The sequence below is a fragment of the Beta vulgaris genome, chromosome 4 (assembly GCF_026745355.1).
Source record: "Beta vulgaris subsp. vulgaris cultivar EL10 chromosome 4, EL10.2, whole genome shotgun sequence".
Lineage (NCBI taxonomy): Eukaryota > Viridiplantae > Streptophyta > Magnoliopsida > Caryophyllales > Amaranthaceae > Beta > Beta vulgaris.
In genome coordinates, this window is record NC_079205.1 from 57,455,078 (window position 1) to 57,469,060 (window position 13,983).

The following is a 13,983-nucleotide window of genomic DNA, read 5'->3' on the forward strand; positions in this document are numbered from 1 at the left end:
AAAAAAAAAAAAAAAAAAGGCTAAATATAGCATATAACATGTAGTAAAACCTAACCATCAAGCAAGGCTTGGCCTAGTGGTAAAGGTTTGACCTTATGACTTCAAGGTCATACTAGGGGCTCTTAGGGGTGAGGTTTCGCTTACCATTTCCTTTTGCAGATTATGGGTCATCTATCATACATGACTCCCCAACGAGGTCATAAATGACCCCTGGTCATACATGACTCCCCAACGAGGGCATAAATGACCCTCCTAAATGGGTGTCATTTGTGATACATGACTCCCTCTGAATGTCATACATAAGGGAGTCACATCGCCAATGTGAATTTCATTTGCTCACGTCCTCTCTCAAATGGAGTATCATGTAATAATATATTTTCTTCTCTTCTAAATATTAACATCATTCGAATCATTGTCAACATAGTTGGGGATAGAAAATCCTCCATATGATTTTTTTCCTGAACATTTCTACTAGTAAAAGCCACAAGTTATGATGTGTCATGGTTAGTGGTTTCTCTAGCTTTCATGGCCCTAGATCTTGCTAACACCTTTCCTATTTCTGTTATTTACTTTTCCAAGTCCACCACTACAACATTTATCCAATTGTGCATCAGTTTCAAGTAATTGCCTCTTGTCTTTTCCTAAATTTTCATCCTTAATCCTTATGGCTAATACCACCTCTTCCTCTAATACTTGACATAAAACACGGTCACAACTCACAAACATAGCAAAAAAGAATTTAAAAATCAAATTTTGATTATTTATCCCCAATAACTTAAATTCATTATAAAGATACAACATATGTTTCATACCCTTCATAGTTCATGATTTAATATCTAGCTTGCAGCACCATCAATCAAAATGGTATTACAATAATCAACAAATATAGCAAAAGAGAAGCATACACAAATTTTCTTTATTAACTTCAATAAGTTATAGTCATTATATAAACAAGCCATCAATTTGAATTAAAGTTTTCACATATACCAATAGCTTAATCAACAAAATACTACTATTATATGAAGAACCATCATCATCAGTCATCACAACCTATAAAACATATTCTTATAATTTTCCAACATAAGGATATAGTCTCGTACACCACCAAACCACTCAATTATCAACTCAAATTTGGAAATTTAAATACATTATAATTTATACATGCATATACTTCTAGGCTAATGATTTTTGCTTTGTTTCTAACTCAACTAGTTGTTGGTTCCAACAATGATATTAGCCAATGTGAATTTGAAATCTTAAATCAAACACTAAAAAGAAATGGAAAAGAAGAGTTGTATGGATGTATACATTGGATTGTGCTCATAAAATAAACTTTTGTTTTCTTTAAAGTTTCTAGACAGTACTCCTCGGTTTTCTAAAGATTTTCCCTCTTTTTGTTTTAGTGCATTTTCAAAAAATCTTCCTTTTTTTACTTTATTTCTTATTTGGATTTTTTTTTTTTCCTTTTCACCCTCTCATGTCTCTATCATATGGTCCACTATTACATTCTTAATTCAATTTTAGTCCCTTTTTTTTTACCTACTTTAACCCCTCTCATTTGTTTATTTATCTTAACCCCTTTCTCTTTCCTACTTTACTCACCCCATACTCTACACAAATGGGTCCTCCTTGGTATCTGTAGGAACAGTAACAAGGAAGATCTTTAGGAAACGAGGTAGTAAATTATGGAGTATGTATATATAAAAATATATATTTATTTACAAATAATATGATATTAATTTGTTTTTGAAATTTAGGTTAAGTGTGCGAATATAACGGATGTAATTAAAAGATGTAATAGTGTTAGTCAGACTTATGGTTGCTTATTAGTCGAGCCGAGCCGAGCCCGAACTATGCTCTGCTCGGCTTGTGTTCGTCTGAGTTTATTCGAGTTTGAGCCGAGCTTTGAGCAAATTTAAATGAGTTGAACTCGAACTGTTCACGAACATACTTGACTCTTCATCACCCCTAGTTGTTTACATAATTTATTCGCTTTTCCTTTTTAAATATTTGAGATCTATAGGTTTTCTTTTAGACAATGAAACTATTATCTTATTATTGTGTGATATGTAGGTTAATATATTTATGTATATATAACTATATTATTAGTCAATATAAAAATACAATCAAGCATGTTCACACGTAAATAAGTACATGCACCCAAATGCATGTAGAGCATGGTGTACCCTTTTCTAAACTACGCCGTTTTATCATTTTTAGAGTCTATAATTTCAAAAAATTATTGTTATTTGCTTCCATAAATTTTGCAACTAAATATCTCTTTTTCAAATTTAAATTAAAAAGGTATATGTTCTTTTACCTTAAGGGTAGATGTTTATTTACTATATATTCTTTTCATTTTAACCTTTGTTCTTTTATAAATATAAATTTACACGTTCTTTAATTTTAAGTCATGTATTCTTTTTAAAAGTAGAAAAGTTGTTCAAAAAAGTTTGTGTTCTTTTATATAAATGGTGTGTTCTTTTTGGGTGCACAATGAACATTGTGCACCCTAGTGCATAATCCACGCTTTGCTGTTCACATGCTTTTGAGCCGAGCTTTCCCTAGCTCAGTTTGGCTCATTAAAGTCTCGAGCTTAGTCCAAGTCCGAGCCGAGCCACCACGAGTCGAGCTTTGACCGAGTCAATCCCAAACTTTTCGGGAACAAGCCAAGCTCATTAACACCCCTGGTTAGTTATTGAGGTTTTAAAATTTTGAAGAGCTTTTGTAATATAACAGTATTGTTAGGTAAGACATGTTATTATTAGCAAGTATTAATATATACATTTGTATCTTATCATTTTAAAAATAAAAATATCATCTTATCTTTAAATACAATTTTCCCCACAAAGACGAACATAAGATTGTATTCTGTAGAGTATTTTGTTAGTCAGTTTGTATCTCAAATGAGAGGTTATAAATTCGAGTCTTAAAAAACATATTTTTATTATGTCTCATTTGATTAAGAACTTTATATTTGCTATCTTGAAGGTACTCCATTATCCTCTTACAATCAACACCTCCCACCTCTCATCACAATTCTATCATTCAAGTTGCTTGGGCTCCTCCACCTCCCTCCCACCTCAAACTCAATTTCGACGTATCGGTCTCAATAACTTAGTTGTTATGGGTTGTTATTCGCAATAATAACAGTGATCTCTTTCATTACCTCTTATAATTTAGGAATCACTCCCGTGTTTGTGACCAAGACTACTGCTCTTCAGAAGGGTCTTCTTTTGGCTTTGAATCATGGCATCCTTAATATCCACATCGAAGGTGATAATCTTTTGGTAATCAACATGGTTAAAAATTATGGAAGACTCCTTGACAAATACAACTTATCATAAAGGATATACACACTCTACTTCAAACATTCCAATCCTAGCTATCATATCCATCATGTCTATAGGGAATCTAACAAAGTTGTAGGGATAGCTAATGTAGGTCATTTAGTTCTAGTTTTGATATTACTCCTCGTACTAATTCAGCTCTTCATTCCACTCTCGCAAATGGCTTTTTAGGAGTTCCCCTTGCGAGGAGGATCCCCTAAAATCTTTTTTTCTTACCTTATAAAAAAATATGCAGATTCAAATATTTGTGAAAGCAAAAATTTCAATGTTAGGGAGTAGAGATTGGGGTTTGTTGGCCTCCGAGTGAATGATCTTGTACGAGGGCATTCAAAGGAAATTCTTCTCACCATGGGGTTCTAGGAAGAGGCCCAAAAAAAAAAAAAAAAAGTAAACCAAACTTTCATTTTCTTTTTCAGTGCATCATAAATCGATTCAACCATATATAACAGCTAGCACCTTGCAGCAACTACAAGTAAATACAGTTCACCTCCCCAAGTCCCATACATTAAGGAAAGCAAATTTCCCAACAATCGAATCAAACCAACTTATTTCTAGAAGAGCACTAATTTTGGATTGGACAATTAGATGATGATTACACATTTTGGTTAATTTTTGAAAGTCAATTAGGAGATTAACCTTTACTTCAGTTACCCTTAAGAAGGAGAAACAGCAAAATCAGATTAGAAAGGAAATGCATGTTTAAAAGGTCCTTATTAAGAAAAACAAAGAAGAGCATATTATTTGTGTTTTTAATAGAATGGTATATCTGAATATCTGATTTACTGATTACAGGAGAGTATAATATCATGCAAAAATAAAGTGAGGGCTAATGATACTAATGTATGTACTCCCTTCGTAACGAATTAATAGCAACATTTGGTATTATTTGTAAGAGGTAAAATATTCAATTGTTGCTAGTATTTGTTATAGAGGGAGTAGTGAAATTTATCTTTCCTTTGTGGAACAAATTTACGTACATAATTACACCTTTCTAATATAATATAGAGGTTTAGATAAAGAGAGAAAAAAACATGTAGGTCACTCCCTGTACAATTAAATAGTTTCACTAATCCTCCCACCTAGAAAATTTTAGATATTGCAAGACTTGCAAAATACTATGAGCCTGAGAGGACTTTGGTTAAGGTAGTTTGCAGAGTTGCAACTGAATCAATAGCCTCTTTCGCGAACCAGCTGAGTCCAACTTTAATCCTGTGTTGGTCAGTTGGCAGCCTGATGAGATACGCTAGTTTCCTCGCTGCAACAATGGTGACGGAAGATAAATAGATATGACTTAGAAAGACAAGAATAGGTAATAATTTCAAAGAGCCGATGAAATAGAGATTTACCAGCATGCCCAACAGGTCCTTCCAAGGTTAACCCATCAATGAAACTTGGAGTTACAGCAGCATCAAATCTCCCTAGAGTCATCATCTCTCCTAAATTTTGAAACCTGTAACACCAATGAGAATCTTGTAACATTATTTACAATTTAGGTCTTTTGTTATCAAACGTCTATACACATCGAGAAAAAGAAGCATTTGTTGTTTGGTAGGCGATAATAAATTGTTGTAATGACAATGAATTTACAAGGTAAAATTTTAAATCCCAATGTCTATAACAATGTTATCCTATCCCCAAAATCATTACTACCATTAATCACCGGCTACCAGTGGTAAAGTATAAGGCCAAAAGTTAGCATGCCTAACTAGCTCATAAGAACTCATAGACATAGAAGAAAGCTTTCTAATAATGGGTTTATGAGAAAAGAAAGTTGCCGAATAAGGGATACTGTCACTATTAGCATAGAGATGGCCTTCTGTGCATTTTAAATTTTTAATGAGCCCGAAGGTTGGTACTTTACGCATCATAGAAATGAAGAGATCTGCTAGAGTGCTAGGTTCATCAAGGACTTCTTTGTCTTCATCCAATATGAATGGATAATCTTAAACTATATTACTGTCAAAGCAGACACCTAAGCACGAACAGCAACTGGCCACATAAGACCAAACCCCACTCGCCTGGGTCCTGGTTCTATGAAAAAGCATTAAAAAAAAAAAAAGTAAAACAGAAGAAAAGAGGGTAATAGGTGAAAATATTATAAAGGTGGCATTCGGAAAAGCAAGTCCTAACTTGCTTCTCATAAAAGTATATTTGACAATCAGTTGATTAATACTTGATAAGTATTTGACATCATAACAGAAATTTCCAGAAAGAGCTAGACAGAATATACATGAGGCTACGGATACTACTACATAGTCGAGTTAAGTTGGGAAAGGATGAGGTGCAAGTGGCTGCTGAGTTCAGCATCAAAGTTTGAATGTAAAATATAAAATCATGCAAAAAGTAAATATTGGACTAACTGGAGACAAGAAAATTGAAAATAAATTCTAAAGGTCAACATTACTCCACATCTTTTTGGCTATGCTGATTCAATTCTATTCACTGTCATCATGTTCAGTGTATCAGAAAGTAGTAGTTCACAAAAGCACCACACTATATACCAGTTACTGTTAGAGAGTGTTTGGTTGGAAGAAAAACATCTCCGGAAAAATGGTTTTCCTAATTTCTTTAGTTTAGTTTGTAATGGGTGGATAACAGTTTTCTCAAATCATGGAAAATAGTTCACCTAAGGACAGAAAACATTTTCCTTTCGAAAGGAAGGAACGCCACATATCCTCCATGTTCCTTACACTCCTCTTTCTCTCCTCTCATCCATCCTCTTCCCTCCATTGTTCATTTTTCCTTTTTCTTTATTTATTCTTGTAAGGAACCAAATAGAGGAGAACTAATCTAAAACTGTTTTTCTCCTTGGGTAATTTGATTCCATAGAACATCATTCATTCATTCTCCACTGGAAATGTAATACGCCCAACCAAACAAAGCCTTAGTTATGTTCTTGACTTGTTATGAAGGACAGAAAGATACATATTGGCAAAAAGAACTTCTCAAATAAAACCAAGACACTGTGGCAAGTTGACAAAACACCCAAAACATATTAGCATTTCTAAAGAAAATAAATTGCAAATCCACCTGAAAGGTAGAAGTGGACGATCATTGATTGCTGCCCATATATTCCAGCCCGCAAAATCCGCTTGTTGGAAAGCTACCTGCAAAGTGTAATGGCAAGGGAAACACCACAATGAAAGAATATGAACATAAACTATAAGTGGCCAAAATAGATATGTTGTTGATTACTTTACTTTACAAAACCAAAACCCCGCAGGCCATCGCACCTGTGCAGTAGAAGGAAGAAGCTTTCCACTTGAGTCTCTCAAAGCAGAGGAGTCGCCTAATGCAAATATCCGTGGGTTACCCTTTACCTGAAGGGTTTCATCAGTTTCTGCTTGTCCTCTGCCATTAAGAGGAAGCATCTGGGACATATCAGGGCGCTCCAGTTCAGGAAGGCGAGGTTTATTACCAACAGTCCACAAAACTAAATCTGCTTCCAGGTTTTGACCTTGCAGACCCTTTTCAGCAGGCTGAAGTTCCACAAGTAGTTCTTCAGCATCATGCTGCATGCCAATATTCCCATTGTCTGTCAACTGTTTCAGTGCCTCAGCATCAGTGGCTCTTTTTATAGACTTAACAAAATACCCTAAAAGAAGCTCAACATTTCGGTCCAAGAGCACCTATCAAAAAAACCAAACTAGTTAGGATTCGAGATTTGCGTTTCTGAAAGTAAATGATCAAATGTAGATGTTGCCAAATAAAAAAATGTAGAAGGCAGTGAACAAAAATCATACTTCCTCCGTATCAAATTAAATGCAACAGTTTCTAAAAACGGATATTTCATATTAAATCCAACACTTTCGTTCTTTCTATTTTTGGTAAAGATTTTGAGTGTGAAATTACACATATACCTTTACTAAAACTAATTAACCCCCCCTTAACCTAACCTAACCAACATTAATCAACCAAAACTTCACCCCTTCTCTCTCTCTCCAACACCCACCTTGACCAACATTGACCACCCCTATTCCACCGTGACCACCAAACCACCACCTACTTTCACCGGCACCACCCTACCACCGCCTCGTTTCACCAACACCACCTCACACGAAAACCAACAACCACCACCAACCCATTGCAACAACCACGAAACCACAATCCAAATACCACGAAACCACCACTGCACAACCCAACCACCAAGAAATCACCACCGCACAAACCACGAAATCACAACCCAACAACGAAACACCACGAAATCACCACAGCACAACCCAACCACCACCCCATAAGCCACAAAACCACCAAGATGCGAACCCTAACCACCATGGAACCATCCATCCACCACAAAACCAACATTAAACCACGAACTCATACCCTAACCACCATAGAATCAGCCACCCACCACGAAATCCTCATCCCACCAACGATGGGTGGTGGTGGACACATCAAGAAGGGTCGCAAGGGTGGGGTTAGAGGTCCGAAATCGAAGGGGGCGCGGGGGTGGGGTTTGAGGTTCAAAATCGAAGGGAGGGGTGTACGAGGGTGGGGGAGGGTGGGGGAGGATGGGGGTCCTGCTGGGATGCGGGGGTTAGGAGCGCGGGGGTGGGGGAGGGTGGGGGTTGCTGGGCTTCCAGGGGTGGGGGAGGGGGGCACTGGGTGGTTGCTGGTAGTGCCTCGGTGGTGGTGTTAGGGTTGGCCCCACTTTCTCGCTCCTTATTAACATACCCACATGTTGTTACTTTTTGTTAATCTCACCTTGAGAAATTTTGCCTAGGAGCCTGTGTCAAGGGAATTGTTGCATTTAATTTGACACGGGGGAAGTATATCAAAGCTCCAACATATTACATAGCATCAAAGTCTTAAACATCACGGAGTTGACAATAGAATTCTTACTTTTAGGGCAGCTTCCCTGTTACCAGGTGGAGCAGATGGACATATTGTGCTCTCCACATTGATTGCTTGTACAGTTCCCTTATCTTTCAGCCTTTCCGATACTGTTGCAGCTAATTCCACTCCAGAGTAACCACAACCAACAACGACCACCCTGACTGGGATTCCTTCGCCAAAGAACTTCCTCTCCAATGATTGTAGTTTATCGTTAACTTTCTGCAAACAGGATGATGCATGTGTGACAGGATTAAATATAGTCCAGTACAGAAAGCGAATAGATTTTAGTGAAGCATAATGGTAAACAGTTTGGCTAGCTGAGAATATACGAACTATTCATACTACCCCATGCCGAAAGATAATCATTGCCTCAGCAGAAAACCTGATTTCGTAATACCCAAACCCAATCCAATGAAATCAAACTCATAGATCCAAACTTTCAAAAAGTAAACCATACATTAAATCTAAGTCAATGATTTCGTGATGAACTCTTATTCTTTTTGAGCTCTATGATGGATAGATTTGGAAAAAAAAACTTTTCTTTCAATACTCAGAGACTAGAGGAAAACTAAATATAGCTAAGTGTAGAAAGCTACGTTACACATGTATCCAGGAACACTAAAAAGAAAAAAGAAAAGAATTTTCACTCAACTTCATAAAAAGAAGAGGGCTAAATTCTCAGTTTCACCAAAAGTGAAATGGAATACAAACCACCATATATCTCATCCCCTATAATAGTTGTTGTCCGTGGGCTTTAATTTACATCTCTACTAGTAAATATAGTTGTTTTTTTCACACTATAAATTTATCCCCCATCCTCATGCTTCTCTAGATTCCATCACTCGAGTGAATGGCAATTAGAGCTCTGTTGTAAGACTTGTTACTAGGGGTCCACAGGGTATTTTACAGTCCTCTTTGAACAATTTTCCTCTCCGCTGTAAAATTTAACCAACATTATGTGTGGAATTATATTCATTGCTTCCTTTACAGTTAGCTCAATCCACTATTATACTAGTCGGACTCAAATGATCAGCAGGAATTCCCATATGACACAGCACAAATTTTAATACTTCAAATACTTACGCATGCATCCTCAAAAGTGGAAAATGGCAGGGCATATTCTACAGCCCCAGGGACAACGTCAAGCTTTGGTTCAGCCCCCAAAGCAAGAACCAACCTGGCTGTCCATGCAAACAAACAAGTAATCAGCCTGAGCAGTAAATATTAGATTTAAGCACCCAGACAGTCACAGGCTCACAGCTTCGACATCATTTTACCATCTTCTTAAACATTGCTAAGAAAGGTAATAATTTGGGCTAGCATTTAGCAATACACGTGGAAAAAGAATTGGTAACATAGATTGATAATATATGCTTCCTTATAATTAAAAGATAAATCTGAATCCTGCTTACACTGCAAAGATCGATAGTGTAAACCTTAATTGTATCCTATACAGTAAAAGCCTCTTATGACAGTACTAGATACTAAAAGCTAATATGTGAAGTCAAATAACAGATTCAGAACATGCTGAAGAGTTAAACTAATACCAGTCATATTCTATAAGAAGATCACTTTCAAGTTGCACACTTCCAGCACACGAATATCTCAGAGCACCACTTGTGGGCTTATCACAAGAGGGATGCAAAAGTTTCACTCTGTCCTGGACAAATTGAACATCGGTATTCGCCAGTAAATCTGAAAATCGTGGAGCTATTTCCCATTCATCCATTTCTGCAACAAAATCCCTATACGTATTACAAAACCAAACTGATCGGAAGGTAAAGATGTGAGGATAAATACTTAGGAAAAGCATTCACAAGTTGTTTATCAAAAATTAAACAAACCTCCAGATAGAAGCTCGTAAAGCAATGGCTTGAAAACAAAACGCTCAGACTGATCAATGAGAATAACCTGGTCCCACATTAAAACATCTGAAATTATTAGAGCATAGGAGGAAGTTTACCTTATAACATTCAACTCCACTCAAATGGCGGCGACAGATAGACCAAGAGCATAGATCACAACATATCCCCAATAGAAGGCAAAACAAACGAAGTTATGTCTCCATGTCCAAAACCAGTTATGAGCAACAATAAGAGGATAATAGAGGTTCCAAAGCCAAATTAATGCTGATTGAACTCTTAATCTTTCTAAAAAGTATACACCACATATTGAAGTCTATACATTTCAAAAAAATAATGTCAGAGGGGTTCTGGTGTATTTGTAAGAAAGCTAATAAAAAAAACCCGTTGATATTTCATAAGCAAAATACGAAAGTAAAATGGGAAAAGGAGAGCAGTATGGTAAATATTCTTACGCACATTGATCCCCTTTAATTGTGGTAAGAATTAGATTTAACATAGTATTCTAAGAAATGACTAGGCTGGAAATTGGAATAATAATAAAATGCAATGTAAAACAAACTCTGCAGAAGCTTACTTGAGGTTTCTTGCCATCAGGCCACATCAGAGACTCCAGTCTTAAAGCTGTATATAAGCCTCCAAATCCACCACCTAATATGCATACCCTAGGCCTCTGTTCAAACCAAGAAATAAGGCGACAAGGGGATTACACATAGTTTCCAACTTAAATTTCAATTTAGATTGTAATCACCTCAGCTCAAGCAAGTAAATCAATGAAATTGAGAAGTAGAGAAATGAAAGAGGGAAGAAGAAGAAGATAGTAAGAGAGAGAGAGAGAAAGAGAGACAGAGACAGAGGAAGAAACTAGCGGGATTACTGAAAGCAAACATGACAGCTTCCCACAGCATTCGAGTGATTGGGTCGCTCCCAATGCAAAAGAAAATATCACAGTAATTCTGAATCCCCTCTACAAAGTCTACACATAACTCTCTGATATATATAGAACTAAACACCTTCCCTTCCACCATAATGAGAAGTAACAAACTTAGCCAGGTCCCCTAACTAACTTCATAGACATTTCCCTTGTACCTTATTGTTGCGCCTCACCGCACTCGGGATCTGCTTGCATGTACGACAGACATCTCAAAGACTCGAACAAAAAGTACAGGATGTTCTAGAGTCCACACGTGCACAGTACACAGACTAGACACATGAGATGCACAAACTAGAAACAAAGTACACAGACTAGACACATGAGATGCACAAACTAGAAGAAAGCTAGCACTGCCCAGATAGATGAACGAAGATATAAGTTAGTATCAAAAGAGCTGAAGAATGAAAAAACACAAATTGATAAAATAGAAACTGAAGATTCACAAAGCATATCGACCAGGCAAATCATATAAAACTTCAGGTTAAAGCATGTATCCTAATACATTAACATGTAGCGCTTATTTTATCAGTCCAATAATGATACTAAGAGCTAATTCCAGCCACTCTAGATTATAACTTTATAAGATTATCTACCTTCAAAGTTCAAGCACTAACAAAAGAATGATAATTCTAATATATTAATGAATGTTGGATTCGTGCCAACTATTAGTTAAATGATGGTAAACTAGTAAGTATCAAACAATAATACCATTATTTCTAAGCAAACAATCTTGCAAAATAACCCCCCCCCCCCCCCCCACACACACACACACACCCAGTTTAAGAAAGATCCTTTGAGTTTTATATAATATATATACATATATGCATTATGCAACCAATTAATTCCGCACCATGCAATGGTACAGGTCCCAATTGGAAAGACTTAATCACGATTCATACAGAAACAATTTTCTAGACACAAAGGTCAAGCTGGCAAGTTTTTTGTCATAACAGCTACAGGAAAGACGGAGCTTCTTGACGAAGAATACTATTCAAACCATAAATTTCATCAACCAGATCCCCGCATTCAGAATAACAGACAAAGTGAAAAAAGAATTAGCAAGACGGACGACACTATATCAGGAACACATAGATTTGACTGTTTAGAACAAACGAGCATATCATATCAATTGAAACCTTTTTGTCCGGCCACATATAATGTTTTAAATCTTGCTCCTTCTCAGATAATTCAGCAACACCCCCATCCAGTCCTGCATTAACTGAAGCAACGATAGAGAACCCTTTCCTTTGGAAATTTCCATGTAGTGAAGACTTGATTGCACAGTGTCCCATAAAATTAGGAAAAACATTATTCAGTCGCTTTACAGTTCCTGGAACATCAAGAAAATAAGCCACTTATAAAGAACAAAAATTGAAAAGAACAAAATATGAAATGGGGTTCTAGGTAGATCAAGCACACTAATGTCAAACAACCAATATCCTTTTCAAGTCTCACACAATCAAATCATGTCATCGAATACAGTGATCAACTTATCCACAAAATAAGGGAGAATAGCACAACTTTGAGAGGCACTACTACAAGAAAAATGCTATAGAGTATAGATGGCACCACAGAAAGACGTCACAATTCAGAAGTCAGAACTAAGAAGAAAGATTTTTGACGGTACCAAGTTTGACTAATATACACCAGGTCATGCTTCTAATAAATCAAACATGTAGCCTGAAACTTCAATGTTGTAACTCGTGAAGAAAGCTATGTAAATTGTAAATTGTTTCCAGCATAACTTATGATCTCTCCCCCCAAACCCCCCCAAAGAAAACACCTCACCTACCCTCCTTTTCACTTCCAATGTTATAGCATCACGATTATTTATACTCTATCTAACACCACACCAGTCTATCTTCACCCCAACTCGGCAAGCCAAACATACTTGATCCACATCCTTCAGCAACGAAGCCAATGCAATGGGGGCACCATGCCTTCAAGGTAAATGCAAACCTCTCAACGATTCCGAAACTCTTCATATATTCTACTCATCAAATTAAGCATTGCTTACTCTAATTGGACCAAATGGAAGGAAATCAAACCCCATTTCCCCATCCAAATGCCCACAAAAAATAACTCTCCATATATATGGTGTCATTACATATGCAATCTTTCATCAAAAATCTCACATAGAAACAAAACAAATTTGGACTTTGATTTTAAAGATGCCCTAAAAGTGATAAATGATACCCATTATCCTTTTTACAGCAATATGCAACTCTAAATCTCCATTTTTTTTTTTTTACCCACCTTTTCAACTCAAACAATTTTACAATTCACCCACATAAGAGAGTGATTTCTCCCACCCAAAAAAAAAAAAAGAAGGAAAGCTCTTTAAAAAAGAATCAAATTCTGAATGATATCAAATCAAATAATTAGTTGAATTCGGATAAAAAGTATTACTTGAAATTGGAGTACAATATATAAGAAAAAGAGTAAAAAAGAGGGAGAAAATAGGATGAACACTCACTGCTTAGATAAGGGAGTGTGGCTGTAGCAGACAATGCGAGGTGCGACATCGTACAATGTTACCCAGCTACTACCAAGCTTATCTCTTCGACGAGGAAGTGAAGAAATGGTTATTCTGGTTCAAAAGAGTGGAGTTTGGAGTGTCGGGTGTTCCCCTTGCTGGCTAATTTTGCTTCCACGTCAACTCATACACTTTCACTAGTTAATTTAACATTTGGGTGTATGGAAAATTGTTCATATTATCAACATGAACATGTCGGGTCGTCGGTAGGAGATCAAGGTTCAAATCTTACTGTGAGCAAAATTTCAATATTGTTGGGAAGGAGGGGTTGAGACTTATTAGATCTAAGTGACCCTGTGTGAAAACCGCCGAGAGGAAATTCATTTTATTTGTTTCAATATTGTTGGGGAGGAGGGGTTGAGACTTATTAGGGCTCGAGATGAGTGGCCCTATGAAAGAACAGCCTAGAGGGAATTTATTTTATTTGTTTTTGCTTCCGATTTTTGATGCATTCGTTCATATGAC

General features: G+C 36.6%; 1 protein-coding gene across 2 annotated transcripts; it reads right to left on the bottom strand.

The window, feature by feature from the left end:
- Positions 1-4,180: 4,180 nt before the first annotated feature.
- On the bottom strand, positions 4,181-13,665 carry LOC104890540 (alternative NAD(P)H-ubiquinone oxidoreductase C1, chloroplastic/mitochondrial). Of its 2 annotated transcripts, XM_010676065.4 has the most exons (11): positions 13,459-13,665; positions 12,119-12,312; positions 10,626-10,721; positions 10,031-10,097; positions 9,734-9,917; positions 9,270-9,363; positions 8,193-8,405; positions 6,584-6,979; positions 6,381-6,457; positions 4,697-4,800; positions 4,181-4,605 (listed from the first exon to the last, which is right to left on the bottom strand). In XM_010676065.4, exons 1-11 carry the CDS (start codon positions 13,505-13,507, stop codon positions 4,466-4,468), a joined length of 1,614 nt encoding a protein of 537 aa, XP_010674367.1. In that variant the 5' UTR covers positions 13,508-13,665; the 3' UTR covers positions 4,181-4,465. The 2 variants fall into 2 exon arrangements, with proteins under 2 accessions (XP_010674367.1, XP_048499384.1); XM_048643427.2 differs by lacking the exon at positions 12,119-12,312 and having other exon boundaries at positions 13,459-13,660.
- Between the last annotated feature and the right edge of the window lie 318 nt (positions 13,666-13,983).

Bases quoted from the DNA above. Each gene is read 5' to 3' on its own strand.
- LOC104890540 (XM_010676065.4), bottom strand. From the start codon at position 13,507: ATGTCGCACCTCGCATTGTCTGCTACAGCCACACTCCCTTATCTAAGC. The intron at 10,722-12,118 runs GTTTCAATTGAT...TGGTTTGAACAG, and splicing joins ATATGTGGCCGGACAAAAAG to AGGCCTAGGGTATGCATATT. The intron at 4,801-6,380 runs GTGGATTTGCAA...TTGGTGTTACAG, and splicing joins CGTCCACTTCTACCTTTCAG to GTTTCAAAATTTAGGAGAGA.